The sequence below is a fragment of the Halichoerus grypus genome, chromosome 7, assembly GCF_964656455.1.
Source record: "Halichoerus grypus chromosome 7, mHalGry1.hap1.1, whole genome shotgun sequence".
NCBI classification, from domain to species: Eukaryota; Metazoa; Chordata; class Mammalia; order Carnivora; family Phocidae; genus Halichoerus; species Halichoerus grypus.
The window spans coordinates 27,883,368-27,910,441 of NC_135718.1; the positions used below are offsets into that span (position 1 = coordinate 27,883,368).

Sequence of the window (27,074 nt, forward strand, 5' to 3'; positions counted from 1 at the left end):
ATTTTTCCTAAGCCCTTACCCCAGGCTATACATTAGCTGTTAGGAACCTCAGAGCCTCTAGTTCAGGGGTCACACAAAACTCTCTGTGGGCCAGATAGGGCACAGAAATGAAACAAACCAGGAATAAGGTACCGAAATGAGAAGCAGTGACTATAGCAAACTGGAACACCCCCCACCCTGCAACGGGTGGCAGCTACTCAGCTCCAGCCAATTGCTGTCATATAGAAAACGTAATTTTATTGTCAGATCATCCGATTTTCCAGAGAAACCAAAATCTGGCTTTTTAGATGAAAGTTTATCTTAAATGTTGCCAAAGAATTTAAAAAGCTTTCAAAAACATGTCTGTAGCTCTGATTTGACCCATGCTGGCCATCTTAACTGCTGCCAGTTGCCTGATACTTGGAGAGACTAAAGACTTGGCTTTGTGGTAATACTACGTTCCCTGAGTTTTTTGATATCCACAAGGGTGACTTTTGTGTACAGAAATGATTAACCAGAAATTAGTTTTAAAAGCTATATTCAGTTTTCAAAGTTACATATTCAAAATCCCAATTCTTTGTCTAAGCTTTTAAGTTCAGCTTACAAACCTCATTATTTTGTTTATAAAACAAAGGAGTTTGATTTAATGGAAGGTTATGTATTTGATTTCAGGTACTTCATTTATCTGACTGAAATAAACCTTCCCAAGTACTATTATATCGCCAATAAATTATGTTTATAAATACAGCAAATCTTAAATAATTTAAAATGTTCCAAAACTGTATAGACACTTAGGAAGATTTCAATGTAAAATTCAAGTCTAAATAAATTACTCAACACACTTTAGTTGGTATTACAAGGTAAACCTATTAAACTGAGAGGCAAACTCTCTTCCACATGTCAAGGACTGAAAATACAAACAGCATAGGTTCCTTAAAGCAAATGTAGTAATGGCGTGGCTCTCATGTTCTTAAACACATCCGTTCTTCATTCTAAGACCTCCAGCATTAAAAGATACAGACCTATCAAGGAAGCAACTGATGCTGCCCTGTATAGTTTCAAGGCTGCCTTCTCAGATGGCTGAAGGTGTAAAACAACCAGAAACATTGGTTGGACCAGTGACTGGATTCTAAGGGACCCAGAAAGTCCTACTTGCAGCCTCTGAAAGCCTGAAGGACCTCCATTTCTTACAGAGGTGGTTATCCTACCCAGCTCAGATCCCTGGGTTCGATGCTCTTCAATACCTAACTACATTTTCTCATATAAGTTTAGAACCCAAACTGGGCTACCATATACCCTCATTGGGTGATGCATATCCTTGGCTCTGAAAACACTTAAAAGTCTTTCCATCTTGGGGCACCTGGCTGGCTCAGTTGGTAGAGCATACGACTCTTGATCTCTGGGTTATGAGTCTGAGCCCACATTGGGCATAAAGATTACTTAAAAAACAACAAAAAAAAGTCTTTCCATCTTGAGGATTCCTGCTTTCCTTTTATATTCTTCCTTTCTAGGAGGATCACAACCCTTACAGGTATTAAAATGATAGCTGGGTAAATGCAAGACTTCATAACTTTGACTTTTAGTCACAATTCCTAAGGTTCTCCTGGCAGAACTCTGGTGCTCTCGCCCTTAGTTCACTATCTGTCCTCCATTCCATACTCCACTCCAAAGCCCCTGCTCAACTGGCTTTCCCTCTAGCACTGAGCACCCTTCTTGAAATTCTCACCTCTCACTATCACCCTTTGTTCACCCGCCCCTATGCTGACCAGATAACCAGAGTATCCCTACTCCATCCTCAATATTGTGGAGCCCTGCCCCCTTCTCCTCAATTCTCCCCCACTCACACTTCTTCAAGGCAACCAATCTCACCCTAGAAAAGAAGAGAAAATCTGATATTACTTGTTCATAAGGCATAAATAACCGAGACCTTTTATGCTGGGTAAACTGGATGCTTCCTAAGGGGAAAAGAAATGAAAGAAAGGGAATGAACATTTCCCGGGCACTTAACTAGGTAGGCACTGGGCAGTGAGCTGTTTCATTTGAGGTGTCTCATTTGTTCCCAATAACCACATGAGGGGGCCTGTTAAAGAAACCAAAGCTCAGATACGGTAAGTGATCTGACCATCTCAATATTGGGAATGGTGAAACCAAGATTCAAACCCAGTCCATGCAACTCCAAAACTTGCCCTTTCTCACCACACTGCTTTTCCTTCTTCAATCAAAATCCTTCCTAGTCAAATGGTGGCAGAATAAAAGAACATTGTCCTGGTGGGAAACTCTGCCTTACCATTTCCACTGGACATGGGGGGGGGGGGGGGGGCTCTAACCTGGAACTCTTCCAATTCTGTAACCCATCCACTCTGGAAAAGCTCTCCTAAACCCTCACCCCAACAACGAACAGAATAGTGCTCAGTTTAGACAGCATTTTCACATATACTGTCCCATCTGTAAGCGAGGTAGTAGCAGTTATTAGCCAATTTTAAAGATGAGGGGACTGAAGCTTAGAGACAAACATGCCCAAAGTCACGCAGCCTGTGAAAAGTACACCTAAGATTCACACATAGATTCACTGCCCCTGAACCTTGTGTTTGTTCCTCTCAGCCAGTGTCCTCCACAGACACTCTCCTGCCCCATTTCCTTTGTTCTTCTGGGGATTAGGTGGTAAAGTAGAGCCTGGGTCTTTGCTTCTGTTCCTCAAGACCCCATCCTGGCAAAACCATCTTTGTCCCCAGCCCTGCCTTTCACAGACATTCAGGCTCTTACAAAGCCTTATGGCCTTTTCCATTTTGCTCCCCCCACCACCAAGCCATCTCCTCTGAGATTTTGCTTCGAGCACTGTATCCTGAGAAAGTAGGATCCAAAAAGCCCTGCTGCCAGCAGTTTCCTTCTCCCCAAGCACTGACTGAACACTGTTCACAGACGCTTGGGTCTTCGCAATAAACCATCTCCTACGTACCCACACTGAACTGAGTATTTTTACCATGTTTCCACATACACTTAAAACAACAATGCAAGCCATGTGCTATTTCCCACCTATTTCCCACAGGTGAAGTGGCTAAGACCAAGAGCTCTTAAACTCACCTAAGGATAGAGTCAGGAAGCAGCAAACAGGGATTTCAAACCCAGGAAGCACATCTAATGCCTCTACTCCTATCAAAACATCACACAAACCCTTGTGAAAACAATGACCACAGTGACAGTAAAGTGGTTTTGGATTTTGCTCAAACAACAGAGTCAAAAGCTATTTGAAAACTTAGAGGGAACCTTCTTAAGCCCATGGTCCTGCTGCCTCTAGACTAGTATGGCGGCCTCTGCCCCAACCTCCATCTCTCCCACGTTCCTGCCTGTTTTGCTGCCAGCCTGCACACATCTTCAGTGACTCCTACCCTCTTGGTAGCAGTTCTGATGTTTTCTACTGTCACTGACATTGTGTTTTGGGCATTTTTAATATTACAGGAAAGAGATTTTGGAAGATCATTCCCCAGTGACGGTGGTGTGATAGGGTCCTTGTGAATCAGGTCACTGAGAAGGGGTAGGGACAGGTAACGAGTGGGAAAGTTTATGCTCATACCTCTGCTCTGTTGTGCTCACAAGTCAACTAGATTTGCCCTGAGACTAGAAGCAGGACCTTAATTGGAAAGCTAGATGGGGAAGAGAGGTAAAAGCTTTGAAAGACAGAAGGGCTGGGCCTTGCTATGGAACCGTCACTCTGCTAAGACTTTCTTTACAAACCTTATTTCACAGAGCCCTGACAAGGTAGGTAATGTTATCCCCATACATATGAAGGAGTTACAAGCAGTTTGTCATTTGCCCAAGGTCATACAGAATGACAGATCTAGGATTCAAAGCCAGGTATGCAAAACCCTCATTCTCAACCACTACCCTATGTTGCACTATATGCTACATACTGGAAAGATAATAAAAACCTAACCCAAATATAGCTTAGATTTTGGGTTAAGGAGCAGAGCTTCCCTTAAGGGCAGAATTGACCTCAATGACCGAGTAGATTTTAAGCAAACTGAATATAACACAGCAACATTTTCTGGGGCCAAGGAGAAGGCTTCCAAGGCCCAGAGCCAAAGAAATCTAGAAGCAACGAGGTGAATATAAGCTGACTACCGGATGGCCTCTAGTCCAGAAATGTCTTGGCACAAGCTAGAGAGGGGTTTTCTTCACCCATGAGGCTGGGGACCAAGGTCAGGGGCAAGAGACTGTGCGTGGCTACAGAGGGGCACGGTAGAGAGGCTTGGCTCGGCTCATAGTGGGGAGGAGGGGAGTGGCTGGAGGTGGGGGCAGACCTGAGATCAGAAGGATCTCAGTGTGGAAGAGGCTGAGAATTCCAGGCAGCTAAAATATTTATCAGGCTGATGTCTGAGTAACTGTACCCAGAATCTCTTCCAACAAGGGTGGCAGAGTGGCTCCAGAGGCCAGAATGCAGACACACTTCTGAGAAAGAGGACAGTGGAAAGGCTACAAAGGAGCAAGTCCAATCCATCTGCACTCCAGGACAAACCTGGGCCAGCAACCAAAATGATTTCCTAAGATTTCTATGGCTAACCAAAGAGTTTTCTTCTTTTGGGGTCCATCACCTGGTTCCTTCCTAGGAGTTACTAACAGAACCCTTAAACACAGAGGAGCAGAGTGGGAACTGGGAAAGAAGCCAGAGGAGAAATGTATGCTCTTCACTACTCCCCAGCCCCTGGTTATCTACCAGCTATCAGCTTAGACTATGTTACTTCCTGGAGGAAGCCTACCGTGAACACCCAGCTTCTCCGTTGAGCATTCGTAATGCTAATGGCCTGCTTGGTGTCCCCATCGAACTGAGAGCACGTGGGTCCAGAAAAGAAATGCTCCAGGGTACTCTGCAAATGGTAGCTATTAAGATTCCAGTCTGATATTTTTCTGGATTCTCTTCTCAGTATCTCAATACCCTTCTGCCCCAGAACCTCTTAACACACATATAACTTAAATATGTTGAAGGTCATGGAATAAAATTGAACGAACGGGGCCCAACTTGACGGCCTTGATGTCTCATGACGTGAAGTTGGCATAGCTTCTCCAGGGTTAATGGGAACCCATTCAGCTGCCCTCACACCTCAAATGGTGTAAGGAAAGCTCATACCTGATGGTTTCTCACCCTTGCCCTGGGCTGGGCAGAAGGCATCAATTTCCTATTTCCCTCCCTCTAGGACAGGTTTAGGTACCAAGGCCTTTTTGTCTGCCCCCAACTCAATATGGGTGTCTCCAGGGCATTTTCCTTGTTTTTACCTATGGTTTTCTTGAGAGAAAAGAAATCACTGGAAATCTGCTCACAAATCACAGAAATCAAGTTTCTGAATAAGTCACATAATAAATGTAACCACCACCACCACAACCATTTATTAAGTGCTTGCCAGGCACTGTGCTAAAGCTTTACATTGTTTCAGTTAATCCAACAACCCTGAGGTAGATATTTTCAACACTACCCCTCACCCAATACATATCATTAGAATTGAGGAAACTGAGGCTCAGAAAGGAGAAGCCAATCAACAAGGTCAAACCAGCTGGTAAGAAGCAAAGCTACAAATCTGAACCAAAGACACCTGACTCCAAAATCCATGCTTTAGAACACTATGCTGGATTATTTCTCAATGGAATTTAAAGGACATATACTTCTTCCCCCAAATACTACCTGGAACCCAGACTTCAGGTGGGGAAGAAGGCAAGGCCTCATTTTTTCACTTCTTTAATCAGCTTTTGTACTTAAAACACTTGGGAGGAGTGAAGACAGCCCAACGAGTCCCTCTCGCCTGTTACCCCAGCTTCCACAGCTTTTCTCATCTAAGACGTCTGATCCTTACATAAAACTACCCAATATGCTGTTTCCCTTCCAGCAAATGCTGGAATGCAGAGGTCAGCCAAACTTGGTGACTCGGAGCATTGCCAAAGACACCGGAGAGAAACCAGGAGACATTCACAAGATACCCACCATCCCTGAACTGCTTACTGGACCATAAGGCACACAGACACATTTAGACGGAAACACAAAACTGCTTCTTCTATCCTGGCTTGCCAGGCCTGGCCCCACTCCCGGGATTCTCCTAGTCAATCTCTCCTCACTGGCTCTCCACTGTCCAAGACTTTAGGTACCTTCCCCTCACCCACCTCTGGAGGCCCCACGGACCATTGGTCCCTGGGCCTCAACGATGCCAGGGTCTAAGGCCTTGTCCCCTAGAAACGGGCCAAAAGTACTCGGCCTGGCTCCACTGAGGACCCCAAGACCTATGAGGATTAAACAGAGATGGCTGAAGACTTGCAGAAGGGCCACCAGAGTTAGAAAAGCTAAACAGGCCACACAGAATTAACAAAGGAATACTAAGAGGGCAGAGCAGACACAGAACGAATGGACTAACCACATGTTGAAAAAGGAAGATAACTCAAAGATGCTCAGGGCTGAACCCAGGGGGAGAGATCCTAGAGAAAGTCTATCCAAACACTTGCAGCCCTGGGGCTTCTGAAGAAAGGGCAACCATTTAGGAAAAAGGCCCTTGGCTGAGGGAGAGACTGGACAGAGGAAAGCTGAGTGGGAGAGGGAGAAACTGGGGGAGCCCTGAAAAGGGAAGCTGGAGTATCTCTTCAATGCAGGAAGCTTGAGAGGACACCAGAGAAGTCGGCAGGGACTGGAGGACAAGCACTGAAGGTTCCAGAGGACGACAAGAACAGGGCTGAGAGGCCAGGGCCTCTGGAACCCCAAGGGCCATGTCCAGGTGCACCCCGGCATCCACCCTGTTTGGGTAAAACTAGTCACCGAGGGCTATTCCCTGTCGCCCTACTGAACTCTGCAGCCAATCTGGAAGGCAGAACCCTCAGAGGCAGGGAGTTTACCAAGGGAGAGACACAGTCCTGTCTGTGGGAAGTTCACATTCTGAGAGGAGACAAAGAACCGTCTGTGTCTAAAGAACCCACCACACACAAGACACAAAACTGAGGAACAAATACCAACTAGTGCAAATTAATATAATCCTTAAAAGTGTGAAGACAGAGGAAGAATGTGCACTGACGTGCCACGGAGACCTGCGAAGATCCAAGTTGGGACTTTCCACACCTTAGGACTCAGCCCACTAGTCACCTGTTCACATGCCTGGGTGGGGCTTCAGTGCTCTTCAGCAGCTACTACACTGCAGCGGCACCGACTGGGAAAAATCAACATTGCTGGGAGACCTGGAGTGAAGAGTCCCTCCCTGGGGAGCCCAGGGACTCAGCGGAGCCTGGGGGTAGAGCTTGCTCTCTACTGATCTTCCTCCTCTCTCAACAATCTCTCATCTTGTCCTCAAAATGTGCAAGATTCATGGCTTCATAACCTCTGGCTGTTTCGTGTGGTTTCCTCTCCAACTAAGTAGAAGCTCCTAGAGGATAAAAACCAGGTCTTCTCCACACCCTGCAGTGTAGGAATATAACAGACACTTGTCACAGGTGGGGTATGTGGAGTGTTGATTAAAAGAATTTTTCCACAAACAGCAAACACGGCAAATCTTTTCCATTGCTATTCTTTGCCCTATCACTTGCATTTGACACCCATCTATCTGTCTTTGATGGCTCACGCCTAAGACCCGCCCATTACTGTATCCACCTCAGGCTGGGAACTGGGCCTACCTAAGCTTTGTTAAGAAACACCAGCTCAGCTCGCTTGTGGGAACAATGGAAGGGTATGTGGCCCAAGAGTCTCTGGTGGGGGCAGAGGGAGGGTCTCCCCACACTGGGCGGGCCCACTGATAAGGATCCTTCCCCTCTGTCTCCTAACAGATTCAGATTAATGATCGCTCATTCCTAATTGTCAAATTTCTTTTCCTTCATCCTGTGTCTAATCACCAGTGACAGAAACCATTACGCAAATGAGAGCAGACGACTTCCCCCAACTGTTCGCATTGGTAAAAACCTTGTAATTTAGAGCTCTGATTTGTAGGGGAAGCTGGTCTCCCCCAGGCATCCTGGGCATCTGCTCAACTGATGCCCAGAACAGCCCCTCCTCCCTCCCCCAAACTCCAACCCCCCAACAAATATTTGACTTCACAAAAGAGTAGTTTCCCATGTACCTGCTGATGTAAAAATGGGAGCCTGTAATATGGCTGACCTCCATTCAGGTCCAAAGCCCCACCTTCCCTTGGTGTGTCTGCCTCCACGCTGCTGGTTAGCATAAGAGTAAGCAACAGAGCAGATATGTTTCTTAGCCGCAAGTAGAATTTGAGCCTAAACAGCCCTAACTTAGTCCTAAGGGAAGGGAGGAGACTAGATCTCTTCCTTGGGAGAAAGGGAGGAAGCAGAACATGAATCAATGTTCTTAGTTATCATCTAGACTGGATCTTCAATCTTTAGGTGCAGAAGCAAGCTGCGAGAAGTTATGATACCTATTCAAGCACAAATAATGCACTGGGATCTAGAACTCCTTTTCCCCACAACTCCTTCCAGCACTCTTCACTCAGAACAGGGCTTCCCGGTAGTTTTCCCAAGAGGTCTTTAGCTGGAGCCCAAAAGAGCTTTTTCCCTGAGCTGTATCTTGTGCACCTTCTTGGGCACTGCCCAGTAGGGTGAGATGTGAGGACAGCCTGTAGTACAAGGGAGGCGGTAAGGTAGGAGAATCAACAGTTTGCTGGAAAGGGAGCAGCGGGGGTTTGCAGTCAAATTAACACTAGGTTCTTATCTTGATTGCCACTAGTCACTGAAACCTCTCTGAGCCCGTTTCTTTAGCGGTGAAATGAAAATACCTACCTTGCAGGATAGTAAGGAATAAAGATAAAAGCACTAGGCAGATAGTGAGTATCTAATAATCAGGTTCCCTATTGTATTACCCAAGGGTCAGGACCAATCCTGTAAAGAACCCTCCCCCTTGGTCACCTTAGGTCAGATCTGTCAGCACAGCATCCAGCCAGGATCAGCTGAGTGGCACATGCCTTTCTGCTGCACATCACCCACATCTTTGAGGGCTGAGCTAGGAACGCAACAGACCTGCTAAGGAGAACAAGAATAATCCGCTATCTTTCAAAGTTTGATTGTGGTCAAGTTTATCCTCTGTCTGCCTTGTTTTCTTTGCTGCGCTCCTCTTTCCCAAGAGATGGAGGGATGGAGATCACTGCAATCACATTTTCCAGCATTGGCTATATTTGAAAGAACTACACTTGAGAAGGTACCGTGTTTGCACACCCACGCTGCATCAGAGAACCCCAGAATGGGGTACTAAAAATAAACACCCCTACCCAAAATACACACACAGGTGCACACATGCATACACATACATCCTCTCAGTCCATCAGTGCGCTGTAACTGTAAACTGAGCTTTGGGGGTTAGAGCCACAGCTCAGATGCTGAAAGTAAACCTTTGGCAAAAAAAAAAAAAGGAAAAAAAAAAAGGAAAAAAACCCAGAGTTTTCCAACTCCTCTTTCCTTCCAGAGAGAAGGGGCATGGAGATGGGAGTGGAGGTGAAGAGACACAGGGCCACCAGGCCACCATACTGCCCAATTCCAGCGGCCCCAGTTCCACTGAATCATGTGACCGATGGCCCTTTGAGTTGTGCAGTGCCCAGCTGTATGTAAGCTGCAGCCCTGAGAGGGGTTCCCACAAGTAATGATGAAAAGGAAAAGAAATTCCACTTCTGTGCTCCATCATCAGTTGCCCTGACTTTCAAAGGAGTTTGTAGAACATTATAGGGGGGTCTGGCAGAGGCGCTGGCTTTAAGAAGCAAGGCTGTATTTTTGTCCTTGCCCTGAGGTGGATGATAGGTGGTAAGTTAGTTGCCTAAGCTTGACCCCATTTCATTTACTCGGCCAGGAAACTCCGCAGGAGTAGAGGATGTGGCCTGGGCTGGGAGGGTCACAGGACCTGGAGGTTGTAGTGAGACCTGACCAATGTCCAATGGCTAAAACTGAGTTTAAAAGCTTTAGGCTAGGTCAGGCAGTACTTCCCTGGGGCTCACACTGTATGTCCCACTAGACAAGGTTAAGCAGTGGAGAAACTTAGTAAGCAGAGAGGCAGGCCAGTGTGGACAAGGACACGCATGCGCGCACGCACGCACGGACACACATATCACACACACATCCACACAGAGGTTTATACCCCTAGAACCTAGAGAAGCCACTACTAGGAGAACTCCCTTGGCACTCAGCACAGGGAGCAAGAGCTGGTGCTGAAAGAGAGAAGCTGTATGTGTCTGCAATTTGGAACTTATGCATAATCCTTGGCTCTAATGTCCCGAGGCTCTTTTCTATGTATGGCTTGAGCTTAAGGGTCCAAGTTGGAAATCTGTCTAATTCTCTCACAGGAAGGCTATCTAGGCTCTCAGAGGCAAGCCTCCCTCTCACTCTCCCCATTAAGAGTCCCAGTAACCATTCCCACCCAGCCTAGAGCCTGACTCTGTGAAAACTGGAAGGAGACAGACTGACCTGACGGTCAGGAGAGCTCTGGCCCTGCAGCCCGGTAGTGGGCGTCCAAGACCATCTCCTCCCTCTCAGGCTGAGGCACTGAGGCTGCAGGAGACAGGAATAAGAGCCAGCAGTGGCATCCTGACCCAGGAGGAGAAAGCAAGAACAGATACATACATGCGTGTGCATGCACACACACGCACACACATCCCGACGGTGACAGACTGACACACACAGACGTGATGACAACCAGAAGCTGGGACTCCACACACTGAATGCGGGACCTTGGGGGGGGGGGGGCAGAGAGGGAAGATGCTGGGGCACAGAGGCAAAGGCAAGAAGTCCCTCCAAATGGGAGTGGAGCGCCAACCACCCTGCCTTGCCCCAAACACCTGCCTCCAGGGCCATGGCAAGAGTCCAGTCCATTAAGTGCAGCGTGCAATACTAGCGCTTGGAGTCTCCTGTCCTCATCAATGAAGCGGTGTGGACGGGCTAGCAGTCACCTGGCAGGAGGCCTCGACTCCTGGCAGGCTAGTTGTATCGACCCTTGATCATTGTGTTCAACAAGGGCCCCACCTGTGAAGAGACATGAGGAGCCAGTCAGAACTGCCTGTCCCCTGGCCCTGGAGCCAGACGTGGTGTGTCTGGAGGCATTCTATGTCCAGCCAAGGGCAGGGATAAGGCTTTCGTTCAATCTTGTAAACCCACTAACCTACTCTCTTCCTGGAGAATATTCCAGGACATGGCCCTCTCCTTTGGGTCCATCTTGTATTACCTTCCCTCTCACAATACCCTATAAACAGCACCAAACTGACAGACAGAAGGTCAGAGGAGCCAATAATCCCCAAAACCCAAGAGTGCCTGCATGTTTCTTAAACGAGCTTTAAGAAGGTTAAATGCCTCTGTATCCTGAAACGGTCACATGCATTCGGGGCTGGTGCCACCTCCCAATCCCACAGGTCCTCCGAATGCTGAGGCTATCCACAGGAAGAAGGCAAGAGCATTACAAATGCCTCCCCTGGGTACCCAATGGGCCACTGGCACACCTGTGTGGGAAGCAGGTCTCAACATTACCTACAGCAGCCTTGGCACAGCTGGGAGAGCGTGAGGAGATGCTTTACTGCTCGCTTCCCATTCTAGAAGAATCCCCTCAGGGGTCCCCAGCTGGCACACAAGCCCCATGGGGAACATTACCACTAGCATGGAACAGATTATAATTGATCCACCAGTCAAGCCCAGCTCTCACCAGAAAACAAAGATTTTCTGAACACGCCCATAACCTCTATGGAGAGAAAGGACACCAGATACTGAAACAGAGCTATGGAGAATGTGACACCAATCCTGACTTGCCCTTGTCACTCTGTCCACTGGGCCACAGGAGTGCCACCTTGGGGCAGCCACATACCTCTTGTGGGTTCCCCAAGGCCTCTCCAAGCATCTTCTCAATGTTTCTCATTATGGCCACTTTCTGATGGGCTTTGAGAGGATATTCAATTCTCTTAGGGGTGGGGGCCCCCTGCAAAGGAAGCAGCAGCTCAGGAAATGCCTTTAGCAGCAGGCTTCAATGTAACCCACCATTCTAGCACCTTCACCCCTTCTAAGAAACCCAGTTCAATCCCATCCCTCTTCATCTCCCCAAAGACCTGGGAATCACTTTCAGAGAGAGCCAACCTCCCCACCCTGCCCCAATTCATTTATTACACCTACCTCACCCCAATCCCATCTAGGGGGAAAATACCCATATTCACCTTATACCAGAAGTTCACAGTGATGGTAATCCCCCCATTTAGTAATGACTCTATGTGATGCCACCTGCAAGAAAATAAACATGCTCCTGTTTGCCACCAATATTCTTTTAGAGGTAGGGATGGAAAACTAGGTAAAGTCTGGCTAAAGCAAATAACAAGGACATATCTTTATACTCATCCTGTCAAACACACCCCGGGACCAGAGGCAGTGGTGTTCAGTTCAGTCTCCAAACACAAAAGAGCCAAGAACAGTCTCTCCAGCCTCAAGCCACTGGGATCTCTTTGGACCTGAGGAATTGTCATCTTGTCCTAGAGACTGGGTTGTCATTTCCCCCATGTTCAGTATGCTCACATCTGGATATGCCAACCTTTCTGTAGATCACATAAGACCAATCCTGCCACAACTCAGAAGGGACACAGATACAGCTCCCAAGAAGCCCAGTCCTAGCCCCCTCCTCACCAGTACATTGGGATGTAAAGAACATCACCAGGGCCAACCACTGTTTCATAACCAACCACGTTCTGGAAATTGGGGAACCTCTCGTAGTCAGGATTGTCAAAGTCCACCTGAGAGGTTCAAGAGAAAGAAAAAAAAAATCAGTCAATCACCAAATCTTTATTAATAATTGTGATGTGCTAGTCTGGTAGTGATAAAAAGATGGCTTTAAGAAAAAAAAATGTGTTTAGAATTCATATCCAGCAGAAGATACCACACACACCTTAAACATACACACACCCTCTCAGAGAACAGTGTAAGACAGGCCATGCTTGAAGATTGATAAAGAATCCTGGGCCTCAGTGCTCCTGAGGTCAGAAGCCAATCATCACAGCTTGCAGGTCAGAAAACCTACTCATGGCCTGCAGATATGAGGAATGAGGATGCATCCTTCAACCAAATCTTCTGAAACTTTCTCCCACACACATATTCCTACCAGCAAAAACTCATACATGAAGTGACTAGGCAGTTTTCTCAAGAAAGGAGAGGACCTCTGGTTGGCCATAAAGTCAACCATATACTTCTTTTAGATCCAAGAAAGACAGTAAATGACATACGACAATTCTGTTCATCCTTCTCCTTATCAGAAAGTAGCAGCATCCATGACAACAGAACAAATTATTAAATCCAATGGAGACACATTCAAGCAGAGTAACCAGAGTCCACTAGCATTAGTGATGGGGTCTGCCCTCCAGAATTAGCTCAACGGAACGGTTTATCCTTATAAACATCTGGGGACCACCACAAGGGCCTGGAATATGTGAGCTACACTGTGAAATTATCCTGAGTTTATCCACAGGGAAGGGGAAAGACATGCCAACCTTGGATCCCAAAGGAGTTCTATACCCTCCTCAGACCACACAAGCTCACCTGGCTCTGTCTGTCACATGGGTGATGAACAGGATATGGGTACAGGCACTCAAACTGATCCGGAGGGAATAAAATGCATCGCTTGTAGCCTTTTATCTGAGCAAAGAAGTTCTGCTGCTCATCATAGTGAGCAGGTGTCACATTTCCTGTAGGAGGAAAGACATTTTCTTATTCCGAGCAGTGGCTCTATTGCATAGGCTGGAACACAAGGCCCAGTGCTGGAGAGAAACCCAGCCTGCCCTCTCAGCTAAGGGTTCCCAATCAAAATTTCAAGCAGAATCAGGGTGACTGCAATTACAACTCTCAGCAAAGTAGGTGTTACACTTTCAGTGGGCAATAAGTTGTTCAGAAACCATCGCTGGCTAAGGGTTCACCATCAATTACAGCAAAGCAAACTTTCATAAATGATGCTTCTGCCCTTACTGGAAGCAGCAGCACATCAAGATAATATTCACAAACCTGGCAAAATAATATATTGTGCATACTTGTACTCTTCTTGACTATAGCACAAATGAAAGGGTAGCAAAACAAGAGTAACAACTGAAATGACTGGTATCAACAACACATGCATAATCTTCTTTGATGGAGTTAATTGGTCATTTTAAGTTGTATGAATATGTACTTGCTTTGAGTAGCTCTTCTGGAGCTCAAAGATTCTCAACCTTTGTTCTCACTTCAACACATCTGTGGGATGCAACACTTCTTAGAGCAACACTGAGGCTGTTAATTCTCATGGGGGCATGAGGGGAGCATATCAGATTCCTGAAGTGTTCTATAATTTGAATAAGGCAAATTATTTAAAATGCCAACTTGAATTAGTTCTGCCCTAGTATATGTATGCTCCATCTACTCTTTATAACTGGGACCTCATCTGTTGTTTATCCTTTGCACAATCCAAGAGCTGAGCGGTCCTTCTGTAGGGCAGAGTTCAGAAAACATTCCCTGGGTCGGCCTGAGTGGGCCAAGACAGCCGCCTTCTTTAATGCTGAGTCCATGTGCATCCTCAAAGGAGATTTGCTCTCTCATCTCTACCTGAGGGATCTGCTTCTGTGCACTCTACTGAAGGACAGGAAGGCAACAGAAGAACGTATAGCTAAGTAGGTCAAAACTAGCTCCTGGCAGGTTAATCAAGAGCTGGTTTCAAAGGGGCAGGTTAGGGGTGCAATCCATAAACTGCATCGCTAGAAATCTTTATTAATACTTGCAGCAAAGGATCCAAAACTGAAGAAAGGACAATAAAAGGAGAAGAGACCACTACTCTGCTTCCTTGATTAATCCAATTTATTCACTATTTACTAAGTACCTACTATGGGCCTGGCCTTGAGCTAGTGCCACAAATAAAAACAAGAATGAGGGGTGCCTGGGTGGCTCAGTCGGTTAAGTGACTGCCTTAGGCTTGGGTCATGATCTCAGGGTCCTAGGATCGAGCCCTGCATCAGGCTCCCTGCTTAGCAGGAAGCCTGCTTCTCCCACTCCCACTCCCCCTGGTTGTATTCCCTCTCTTGCTGTCTCTCTCTCTGTCAAATAAATAAATAAAATCTTAAAAAAAAAAAAAAAAAAAAGAATAAGATAATGACCCTGGCCAGTAAGCAGCTCTCCTTCTTTTGACTGGAATTCAAAGGCCTCTCCTCTCATTCAAATGAAAAAAGAAAGAATGAACATATTCACATATTTGCTTGTGTATGCATAAAATCCTCTAGCGGGATACACAAGCAACTAATAACATGTGGTGCCTCCAGGGAGGGATATTGGAAAGCTCGGAAATAGGACTGGAAGAGAGATTTATCATTACACACCTATTTATACCTTTTGAATTTAACTCCATAAATATATTAACATTCAAAAGATACTGAATTTATACTGAAAAAATAAGCTTTCCTCTTCTACTGGAATAAAAGTCTTCTGAATACAGACAGATCCAATAAATAGAACAGTATCTCAGGAAGATCCCTAATACCTGAGTATACACGCTCATGCAGCAACTGAGGAAAGGAAAAGAGAACTAACTCTCTTTTTAGAGTGCATGAAACTAGCTTAATCACTTTATGTACATTATCTCGTTGAATCTTCATAGCTATTTATATTATCACATTCCTTTCACAGAAGAGGCGGCTGAGGTTTAAAAAAGTTAGGTGACTTGTTCAAAGTCATAAAGCAAATGAGTGGTGAAGACAAGCCTGGAAATCAGGTTTGTAGGACTCCAAGCTATGCTGCTTTCTGAAAGATTTCTTACCTTCCATGCCGATGAGCAGCAGGTTGGATGTCAGCTGTCCCCAGCCACGCTTTCCCTGTTGCTTATTAATCCAGTTCCAGTTAAAACCCAAGAAGTCCATGACAATCTTTCTGCCCACGGTGTCATTGAGTGTTTGCTGCAGATACAACCTATGTTCCCCGAGAATAAAATCCCATTAGTGCACATACACAGTCCCTTGGCATGGCCTCCCCACATCTGGAAATCCAAATCCACAACAGCACCTCCCACAGAGACCAGCTGCAGCCATGCAAATTTTAACCAAGATAGATTCTCACAGAACCGAATCCTTGCCTGTCCTTCTTCGAGCTCTGTTCAACACCAAACTTGCTATTTTAAAGAAAAAATTCTTTTTTTTTTTTTTTTAATGTAAACACTATACCCAATGTGAGGTTTGAACTCACAACCCTGAGATCAAGAGTTGCATGCTCTCACCAACTGAGCCAGCCAGGCGCCCCTAAAAGAAGTGATTCTTGACCTTTTCTGGGTCACAACATAAATCTAAGAATCCAAGGAACGCTTCCATAAATATGTACATACACACAGAACTTTCATACAATTTCATAGATTCCTCAACACCTATTCAGAGACTAAAATGATTAATCAGCTTTTCTCTAGAGACGCTCAGAGCCTCAGACATCCTCTTTGGCCCTCGATGGCCGTTGTGATAGATCATATTACTGTTCACCAAGATCTAGTTTCTTCCCTGTGGGAGAGTTAATTCTCCTGTATCCCCTTGAAGCCAAGCTTGCTTATTTAACTTGCTTTGACCAGGTATGTCCACAAAAATGACTTGTGTTGCTTCTAAACTGTAATTTGAAGAAACAGTATTCACTACCACCACATCTCTTTCCCTCTGCTAATCAACTGCAAGGTTTCAGATAGTAGCTGCTGGGTCCCAAAATGAAAAAGATGACGTAACAGCAGAGCCTCCATGTGACCTATGACAGACACCGCAGCATGGCTGTTGTTGTTATAAACCTAAATAAACCTTTGTTGTTTCAAGTCACTGCCCCTGGCTTGAAACCTAGTTTATCTTAACTAATTCAGCCACCTCTCTGCAGCGGCCTTCTACAACTGAAAGCCTCATCAGGCTTTCTGCAGACCTAGGGCTCCTAATACACCGAAGAAGATCGGAAATTAATTAAGGGATGTGAAAACCCAGACACTTGCTCAAGTCCCATAAGGGACATTAATAAAGGGGCAAACATGAAGACAAAACACAAAAGCAGCCCTGTTCTAGTCCCGAGAATGTTACTTCAAATGGCTCAAAGGTATCTCAATGCCTAGAATCAGGATGCTTAAGGTAATATTAACTAGAAATCTTTTAAGTTGTAAACACTAGCTACCTTTTGGGGGACAAGGAACCCTCAGGACTCAAATGCAACCTTTGGACTCTCCCCAGAAATTATAAAATATTCATACAAAAATTCTGCCAAGTAACTTTGAAAGAGGCAGAACACTCACCAAATATGAATCCAAACAACTCCTATTACATCTGAACAGTAAATGGTCAAAAGAGCTCAAAGAGAAATCCTAGAATTCCTTGAATCATTAACAACCCGTACAATTCCAAAGTGGAATTGGTTGGTGGTAAAGTAAGCTGGTAGGGCAAAACCTGTGCATAGGAAAAAAATTTTCCTTGAATCACTCATAAAGACTACACTCATAGTTTATACTTAGTGAGGCAAACTGCTCTCCCTATGGGAGGTAAGAAACTTAAAGTGATTGAGGAACCAGGACTCCTGTGTCTTATCTCATGCTTCTTCCAGCGCAGATGTTCATGCAGTGGAATTACATTCCATCAGCACCATTTAAATCGACTTCTCTCTCTCAACATTGGGGATGTGTGGACGTGTGCATACACATGTATATGCTATGTTAAATTTGAGGAAACTTAAGCAGAAGATGACTTACACCAGTCTTTGTAAAACATAAAGAACTGATCAATCACAGTTGAGACCCTGGAAACTCTTTTTGGTCAAAGTTCTAGCGGTATGATAACGGCTACGTGTCAGGAAGACACACAAACACAAAAAAGATATTCCAAATCCATTCATTCAGCCATATGCTGCTAAGAGTCAGGGAAAGAACTGAGGTAGGAGACTAAAGAGAAGCCCAGGGTTGGGCACCAAGTGTGAGATGGAGATGGTCATTCACCATGAAGTACTCAGTGAAAGCAATTCCCCAGAAGCAATGTTACAGTGTGGAACTGAATGCTGTCTGGGACCTACCGAAGAGGCTGTCTTCACATATAAGGATAAAAGCACAGAGGAAGAGTCACATCTGAGTGTGTCCTGTGTTTGCTATCTCTAGTACAATGTGGAAATCCATATCAACTGAATCTGATCTCCCCTAATCTAGAGGACCCTGACATCCTTCACCCCAGAATCACAACAATCTATGAAACTTTTTAGTTTTAATTGTCCCAAGCCAGCCTAACATTTTAGGACACAGGGTGCAAACTGGCAATCTCAGGGCTCAATCCAATGACAGTCGGTTTTGTTTGGTACCCCGCAGCATTTCTAAAAATTTGAATTAGCTGCCTCCATTTAAAAGTCAAAAAAATGTTAAGTAAAAATCCTAATTTCTGGCTTCTCTTGAAAATGAGAGTATCTGGCAACCCTGGGACTGCATTCCTAAATGGAAACAAGAGTCAAGTAATGACTTCTCACTTTGAACAGGGCATATGCTTTCAGCTTCATTATAGTTTTTACCCAAACAACTTCTCTCGTTTTGTTCACCTACCTGACCCTTCTAGGCAACTGTGACTGTCACTCTGTGAAGACAACAAAGAACTACAGAGTCACAATTCAAGTCTAATCATTCTCTCATCTCTCAAGCTAGAGAACTCGTCTAACTCCTCCATATGCTCAATTACAAGAAAGGAAAATGAGTGCCCTAGATTCAGTGGGAAGCCACGATCTGGGAACTTACCTCTCTTCTCCTCCTTGCTGCTGTATATCCTGCAGTTTCTCAACAAACTCATGAAATTTCATCTCCTCCCTGTTGGACCTGGGCTTAAAGTTCTGGAAATTAGCCATCTTCTTCTCATCATAGTACAAGAACTTGTGGGTGCTGGCACTGTACACAGAGAAGTCTCCGTTGCCAATGTTCTCCTGCAGGTATTCAAGGTCCCATTTCAGGGCAGGATACACAAGATTTGTGTCTGTCAGCACCACAGGCTCCTAAGTGAAAACAACAAGTGAAAAAACAAATACAGTCGTCCCAAGGACCTGGTGGATTCTTGTCTCATGAGTCCAACTTCCCTACTTCTGAACACTTTCTCCTGTGAACAAGCGCGAACTCCTTAAGTTCCATTTCTCCTCGCCTCCCTCTCCATCTTCCCTCAGGCCCTGGTCCACAGCCCTGCCAGTCCCCCACCTGTATCACCATTCGCCTTTGACCTCCCCTCTCAAGCTGGTCCCTTCCCCCTCCCCCTTCGGACGGGGCCCCGCCTCCTACCTCATTCTCGATAAGCTCCTCCGCCCGGGGGTCGCTCTGACTCAGACGCGGGATGGGCCGGGTCGGGAAGCTATAACTACGCAGTTGGGACTCATCCCAGGCGAGGCTGGGCGCTTCGGCCTCTTCTCGGGGTTCTCCAGAGCCCGAGGCCGCAGCCTCCGTCGCTGTCGCCGCCATCTCCGTCGCTACAGACGGCCCCACCGGAACCGGAAGCCCCGCCTATTCCGGATAAAACACAACGGAAACCATAGAGATGGCCTGCGCGCGAGAGCGGTCCAGAGACACAAAGAACGCGGAACCGGGGCGTGGGGGAGCTCCTCCTAATGGTGACCTACAGCTTTACACCCTAAGCTCGGCCCCTGAAGTCTTGGGGCGCAGAGGTTAAACCCACTGATCACCTGGTTAACCAATACACCAAATATTATTGCTGCGTCAGTGTGCCCAGGCCTACACGAGAAGCAGAGAAGGAGGCCAGTTTAGCGGGGCATTAAACTTTACAGTCATGAATGGGGAGAGAAGTAAACTCTTGACCTACCTAAGAAATCAGAAGGAAAAGCAATTGTCAGATTGATAGATGTTGGGCAAAGGTTGCTCTGCAGGCCTAGACAAAAGATAAAATCCATAGAATGGGAGAATATATTTACAAAGTATATAGCTGATAAGTGACTTGTATCTAGAGTATATAAAGAATTCTTACAACTAAGCATAAAAAGTCAACCCAGTTAAGAAATGGATGAAAGACTTGAATAGACATTTCTCCAAAGAAGATATACCATGGCCAATAAGCACATGAAAAGATGCTCAACATCTTTAGTCATCAGGGTAATGCAAATCAAAACCACAATGAGATACCATTCACAGCCACTAGAATGTGGAAAAATTGGAACCCTCATATGCTGCCAGTGGGAATGTAAAATGGTGCAGCTTTTTGAAAAACGGTTTTATAGTTCTGCAGAAAGTTAGAGTTATCCTATGATCCAGCAATTCTCTCTCTCTCTCTTTCTTTTCTTTCTCTTTCTTTCTTTCTTTCTTTCTTTCTTTCTTTCTTTCTTTCTTTCTTTCTTTCTTTCTCTTTCTTTCTTTCTTTCTTTCTTTCTTTCTTTCTTTCTTTCTTTTCTTTCTTTTCTTTCTTTCTCCAGCTATTCTACTGCTAGGTATATACTGAAGAGAATTGAAAACATACATCCACACAAAAAAGTTGTACAAGAATGTTCACAGCAGCATTATTTATAATAGCCCCAAAGTGGAAATAACCCAAATGTCTATCAACTGATGAGTGTATAAACAAAAAGTTGTATATCAATATAACAGAATATTATTTGGCCATCAAAAGAAATGAAGAACTGGGGCGCCTGGGTGGCTCAGTTGGTTAAGTGACTGCCTTTGGCTCAGGTCATGATCCTGGAGTCCCAGGATCAAGTCCTGCATGGGGCTCCCTGCTCAGCAGGGAGTCTGCTTCTCCCTCTGACCCTCCCCTCTCTCATGCTCTCTATCTCATTCTCTCTCAAATAAATAAAATCTTTATAAAAAAAAGGAATGAAGAACTGACACATGCTACAACATGGACAAACCTTAAAAATATTATGCTAAGTGAAGTAAGTCAGACACAAAATGTTACATATTGCATGATTCTGTTTATATAAAATGTCCAAAATAGGCAAATCCATACAGACAGTAGATTAGTGATCGCCAGGGTCTAGGGGTAGGGGTAATGAAAACAATTTAGAATTAGTGGAGATAATTGCACAACTTTGTAAATATACTAAACATCACTTTATTGTACACTTTAAAGGGATGAATTTTATTGTATGTGAATTATATCTTGATAATAGTAAATAAATTAGAAAACACTGTTTCTTAACCCAAATTCGATCAGGGCTTGATTGAATGCAGATATTGTACAATTATTTTGAACATCAACTAGTGATGCTTATTTACAAGAGGGCAAATTGCTGTGAAGTAATCCTCCCCCAACTTTATATGCCAAGTAGTATATATAATCTTTATTGCTCTAATATATATTTGAGAATGTCTGTAATAATGGATTCTGCACCAAAACAGTCATGACCCTAAAAGTTGCTAGAAATACGTGTACATTTATATTGTTTAAATTATACAAATCCTGTTTGTGTAAAAGTGAAAACATATTCATATGCAAACATGATAATATCCCCCATTCTTCTTTAAGCTAGTGTTTGTTAACTGTGGTCCGGCTTGAAATCTTTACAAGTCCTAGCCAATCTGAGGCTTTAGCCAGTCTGGGAAGAGCTGCTTTAGGTGCTAGGATTGGTTTTACATTTGTTGGATTGAGGTGACTGGGACATTCAAACATAAATACAGAGTAAAACTGAGGAGCGAATTTGGGGCGATTTGTGTGTTGCATCATTCCTCTATGTGAAGGAGATCAACCAGTTTGCAGAACAGAACAAGAGCAAGGAAGACCAAGGGCTGAATTTGAAGAATGATCACGTTTGGGGATGAAAGGAGGAAGTGCCAGTGAAGGAGAGGAAAAACGCAGGCAGTCAAAGAAGACATTAAGACAGGCTCATTTGACTTGTACTGCACCTGGGGGAGGTAAGTTAGCTGTCCACCTGAGATACTCGGGTTCTGTGTCCCCATTATCCTTGGAAGTGTCTAAGTCAGCTGACGCAGAAAGGGACACAACAGTATGAAATGTCAAATAATGACCTGCTCGATTTTCTCTCCTTTCCACTTTCCCTCTCTGCCTCTATCAAACCTCCCATCTTCCCTGCGGCTTCTCAACACGGTTTAAGCCCCGCCCTTGTTGGAGCCTAACGACTTTCCTTCGCTACCGGCTTCCCTTGTTGCGTTTGGCCCGGCTCAGCCGCCGTGACAAGACCTTTGCGCATGTGCAGGGTCAACCGGGAGGAAGGTGAAGATGGCGACGGCCAGGGCGGGGGTCCTGGGAGTGCGATGGCTGCAAAGGGCAAGCCGGACCGTGGTGCCGTTGGGTGCACGGACAGGTCCGCGAGAACGGGCGAGGCCCGAGTGTGGGGATGCCTGAGGTTTGGTGTGTCGAGGGTTGGCGGGGGGGTGCGGGGGGGGGACGGGTATCGCGGATACCGCGGTGGCTGTGTCCAACGAGGGGGCGGAGGTGGAGTTAGTATACCCAGAAAAGGGGGTCAAGAGTCTCACTGGTCCCTTGAAGCCTGGGCCACCGCAGCCACCGCAGCTTGAAGCCTTCGGGGCAGCAGGAGGGACAGGGTCTTTTCTGACCCGCCCTCTTCTGCTCTCCAGCTTCGCACATTACGAAGGAGATGCTCCCAGGGCCCTATCCCAAAACCCCGGAAGAACGGGCCGCCGCCGCCAAGAAATACAATATGCGGGTAGAAGACTACCAACCGTACCCGGATGATGGCATGGGGTGAGATGCAGCAGAGTTTGCTCGCAGCCGGGTAGTGATGGAAGATGGCCAGCCGGGTTGGGTGGCTCGACTCTGACCATTTTCCCTGAACCTTCGCGTGACCCCTCAGAGTCAATGGTGTGGGTGCCTTTCTCGGTGGAGGGAAGTGGGAGGTGATGGGTGAGCAGCTGCAGCCTAGAGGACTTCAATTTTCTCCTTGGCTCAGGCTATTTCCTCAAATGAGGAAGCCGAGATTTTAATAGCTCCCTTGAGGACCCCTGAATAGCAGGAACTTTCCTTGGCTTCAACCAGAGTGCGAGGTTTCATTTAGATTGAGCATCTGCTGGGCTCAGGTGCTGTCATCCAGGCACGTGATCAGGCTGGAGCTGGACTCCTGTCTTGAGAGCCTTACTTGTAGATGGAGTACTCTATATTCGTATGTATATCTTTCTTTTAAAAAATATCTTTGCTGTTAGGGCTGTGGAAGTTGTAGTAACTGTCAAGCAGATTAAACAGCCAACTTCCCTACTCCCATTGATGTTATCCATCCCCCTCTTTACATAACACCCCTGTGGTTAATTATCTGAAGTGATTATGGTCACCCTCATTTTCTTCCCTAGCATACTCTTTCAGTAGTGGTTTTAGCAGCTCCTATTTTTCTTGTTGTTTTCCAATCATTTTCTGTGACACATAACTAGTTGTCATCATTTCCTATGTCTCTTACTTTGTTGTGGACAAGAGTAGCCTTGGTAGCAGTCTGTAAAAGTTGAAACTGGATTGTTAGGGAAAACCCAGCTTAGCAGGAAGTCCCATGAGGCGTTTGAGACATGGAGATGTATGCTAACTTGGTGGTTGGGAGCACAGTTGCTATGAAGAGAATGCTTTAATCTGAACCCTTTTTGTTTGTATTCCAATTAGCTGGGTGACCTGGGGTTCAGACTAAACTTCAGTTTCATTTTCTGTCTAATGAGGGAATCAGAGTGATTGATTGCTAAATTCCCTTCCAGCTCTAACATTATAACATTGCATGACTTTTGTTGTTGAAAAAAGGTAAGAAAAGCATGTATGTTATAATGTATATTATAATGTTTCAGAGTTTGACATCATCTTTTATTTACATTTTGGACTTCTGTGATTAGTTCTGTGCTTAGTGACTGTAAATTGAGATCTTAATTTGAAAGTGGGTTTCTCTGTCCTTAGGGGAGGCCGTTATCTGTCACTTGGTTTCTCATCTCTTAACATGAGGGGACTTTGAATTGCCTGAGTGATGCTGCTCAAAGCCCCTTCCAGAAGTTTTTCTGTCTCTCAGGTATGGCGACTACCCAAAGCTCCCTGACCGCTCACAGCAGGAGAGGGATCCGTGGTATAACTGGGACCACCCAGACCTGAGGTTGAACTGGGGTGAACCGGTGAGAGATCCATGTCCCATTTGACCTTTCTTCCTTCTTGCTAGTATCTTCATGAGGATTCTTTATTTAGCTTAAATGGCACTTTGCTGTCTAAGCAACATTAAGGTTTTCTGCCCAAGAAAGCAAGACCCAGTGATCTGAGATCTGAGGTCCCATGTGTGGCACATGGGATGAGACTTCTAGAAATAATCAGAGCTCTGTACTTTGAAAATTGTGCACTTCCATGCTTGAACTGTCCTTGGTCAGCAGAACCTAGACCTAAGCCAGCACCTAGTCTTATGTGGTAGAGTAGCTCACACTTGACTGGCAGAATATTGCCCCAGGGCAGTAGACCTTTTATCAGGCTCTGATCACCCTTTTGCAGACTGCCTGCCTTTTGCAGGAAGAGCAGAATGTTGCATTTAACTGTTTTTCTGCCTCAGATGCACTGGGACATTGACATGTATATCAGGAACCGTGTGGACACATCCCCCACGCCTGTTTCCTGGAATCTCATGTGTAAGCACCTCTTCGGCTTCGTGGCCTTCATGCTGTTCATGTTTTGGGTCGGGGAGATTTACCCCACCTACCAGCCTGTGGTGAGTATCTGAGAAGTGCTCTGGTAGGCATATTTACTAAGTGCTGTTTCCTGAGGGAATGAAGTCTCTGGAGTAGGGATCCAGCCAATACCAAGCTTGGCTTCCTGTTAAGGCCTGTAGAAGGCCTTACCCATTGACCTGGCATAAGTCTCAGAAAACTGCTCCATGCCTACTTCTTGGGTCAGTCTGAGTGAGAAGAAACAGTTCAGGACTAGATGAGAAATGAAAATGTGTAAGTCAGCTAGTCTTCTAGAGTTGCCATTTGGGGACTATACTTACCAATTATATTTTAGCAAGTGATCTTTGAAGGTGGAGTCAAGTAATCTAGAGCTGAAACCTTATTCTTTGCTGGAGGTGTGAAGGGCACTAGGTCCTATAGAGTACTGGAAGCAATTGTTTACTACGAGCACAACAGTTTTATCTTGGAGAGCGTAAAAGACATGGAAAATATACTGTCTAGGTTTAAGGAAGTTTGATTTGGATAAGAAGAAGATGTAGAAAATGACACGATGAGCAACATTTGAACAGAGATATAGGAATGTGGCAGTTTTAGTGTCCATATGTTTGTAGTGAACTTATGTGTTAAGGGGTATGAGGTCCTGTTAAAAAGAAGGATCATGCTAGATACTAAAAATATGTATAGACTTTTGCTTTGGGGCAGAAGTCGGAGAGAACATTTGGGGCAAGAAAAATAGAATGAAGGAAGGAAAAGGAGAGTTAGTCAGCTGAAATGGAATAGGCATATAAAATATTCCTAGATAACCAGCTTTTGGTTACCTAAAGAGCTGCTAAAAATTCAGATCCTTGGTTCAGTAGCTCCATGGTAGGGTTCTAGAATCAGTATTTAACAAGTTTCCAGTTAATTCTCATGTTCTGGGAAATTAGGTGTGGAAATTGCCATGTTAAAAAATGTTGTGAGGTGAGTTGGTCATTTAGGTTGGGATGCTTTGATTGTGTAGTTAGGGATTTGCACTCAGCGGTATAGTAAGACATTAATTCAAATATTTATGAAGACCCTACTATGTACCAGATACAGATTGTGCTAGGGGTTGGGGATCCAGTGATGACTTGGTCTACCTCTAGGCAGCAAGGAACTATGTTGAGTTTTTGAACAGAAATGACATAATGAAGGTTAGGATTTTAGGATGATTAATCTGGGAGTAGTCTACCGAGTAGATTGTACAGGAAAGAACTGAAAGCAGGAAGACTGTCAGGTTTGCAGTTGGCTGCTCAGTGCTACCTCTGCAGAGATAATCAATGTCCTGATGGTAGCTGGTATGTCTGTGTGCACTGACACGAGCCTTCCTACCAAGCCCCAGGGGCTCCAGGCTGGAGAGTGCACGTAGGGCTGGTGTGAGCACTAACTTCACTTCAGGAGAGCAAGAAACACAGTGTGGCTCTTCCATTTTTCAGTTCTGTAAGCACATCACCCTTTTCTCCTCCCCTTGAGCTGTGTTCTCTGACAGCTGTTTGTTGGTAAAGCCAGCAGCCCCTAAAGCACGTCCCAGCCGTGTCTCCTCTGTGCTTTCCCCCACCACTGCTCCTGCACGCCTCATTTGCTAGGCCACTTTAGTGGTGGAACCATTAGAGGCTGAGTGACTTAAAGGAGATTGAGTCTGTCTCGACCCCAGGAGAGAGTGGGATGGATGGATGCGTCGTCTCATTTAGAAAGCTCCCTCCCTCCCTCCTTTTCTCTCTCTCTCTCTCACTCACTCTCACACACACGCGCACACACACACACAGTGTAGGCACCACTTCTCTTACAATCTAGGTTTTCTCTCTGCCTTGGGCTGATGAGGGAAGAGGAGTGCTGTTCCTGCTGTTCTGGCCCAGCTGGGTCCGACCAGAGGCTACCTCGTATCCATTTACCATGTGTGATTGTTAACTCAGAGTGGGGTATAGCCAGGTATTGGCTGGAATGTATGCTATCTTGCTGACCTGTGTTTTTTCCTTAGGGGCCAAAGCAGTATCCTTACAATAATCTGTACCTGGAACGAGGCGGCGATCCCACCAAAGAGCCTGAGCCAGTGGTTCATTATGAGATCTGAGGTGGCTTCATCAGCTTTGTGCCCCTGAACTGACTCCCTCATTTCCAGAGATTTAACCTTAATGAAGTCCCTAATAAAACTTAGTGCTGTGGTATCTGTGCATCATTTCCCCAGGAATAGCCACTGCCATGAAAACCTCATCCTTTTCCTTTTTTTTTTTTGTCTGCTGTCCGTTCCCACCCCCCAGCACCTCTGAGATTAGAAAGACAGGAGGTGGGGGGAGTTAAGCACAAGAAAATGGTAATTTGTTAATTTTGCTGGGACCGTGAAGGTATTTGAGGGTTCCAGTTGGCAGCAGGTGGTAAGGGTAGCTCCTTTTCCCATTTACAGGGTTGAAGAAGAAGAAAGATATGTTCCTGACTCCCCAAGTTGGAACAAAAAGTATTTCCCATTAAAAAAAAACTTCTTATAGTGGCTAGTTTTTTTAAAAAACTGTATTTTAACACGTTTCAAGTATATTCCAGGATATATAGT

General features: G+C 45.4%; 2 protein-coding genes across 10 annotated transcripts in view; one reads left to right on the plus strand and one right to left on the minus strand.

Moving 5' to 3' along the window:
- Window positions 1–19,406, minus strand: part of HIF1AN (hypoxia inducible factor 1 subunit alpha inhibitor) — a 79,591-nt gene extending 60,185 nt beyond the window's left edge. For 3 of the 7 annotated variants that reach the window (XR_013449646.1, XR_013449645.1, XR_013449644.1), the window contains exons 1-8: window positions 19,202–19,406; window positions 18,674–18,924; window positions 15,719–15,867; window positions 13,486–13,631; window positions 12,580–12,686; window positions 12,120–12,183; window positions 11,777–11,887; window positions 10,768–10,947 (exon numbers count right to left, since the gene is read on the minus strand). Coding sequence is in view for 4 of the 7 variants with exons in the window: in XM_036065106.2 (XP_035920999.1) it covers window positions 10,903–10,947; window positions 11,777–11,887; window positions 12,120–12,183; window positions 12,580–12,686; window positions 13,486–13,631; window positions 15,719–15,867; window positions 18,674–18,924; window positions 19,202–19,378 (1,050 nt within the window). In the remaining 3 variants the exon portion in view is untranslated. Of the gene's footprint in view, window positions 1–217; window positions 10,948–11,776; window positions 11,888–12,119; window positions 12,184–12,579; window positions 12,687–13,485; window positions 13,632–15,718; window positions 15,868–18,673; window positions 18,925–19,201 lie in introns of those variants that run through there. The other 4 variants (XM_078077224.1, XM_078077223.1, XM_078077222.1 and 1 more) reach the window with 2 other exon arrangements.
- A 2,570-nt stretch (window positions 19,407–21,976) lies between these two features.
- On the plus strand, window positions 21,977–26,692 carry NDUFB8 (NADH:ubiquinone oxidoreductase subunit B8). Of its 3 annotated transcripts, none has more exons than XM_036065113.2 (5): window positions 21,977–22,094; window positions 22,460–22,586; window positions 23,875–23,974; window positions 24,397–24,552; window positions 26,508–26,692. In XM_036065113.2, the coding sequence occupies exons 1-5, from the start codon at window positions 22,070–22,072 to the stop codon at window positions 26,598–26,600; spliced, it is 501 nt and encodes a 166-aa protein (XP_035921006.1). In that variant the 5' UTR covers window positions 21,977–22,069; the 3' UTR covers window positions 26,601–26,692. The 3 variants fall into 3 exon arrangements, with proteins under 3 accessions (XP_035921006.1, XP_035921004.1, XP_035921008.1); XM_036065111.2 differs by having other exon boundaries at window positions 22,024–22,185; XM_036065115.2 differs by having other exon boundaries at window positions 22,080–22,227.
- Window positions 26,693–27,074: the final 382 nt, after the last annotated feature.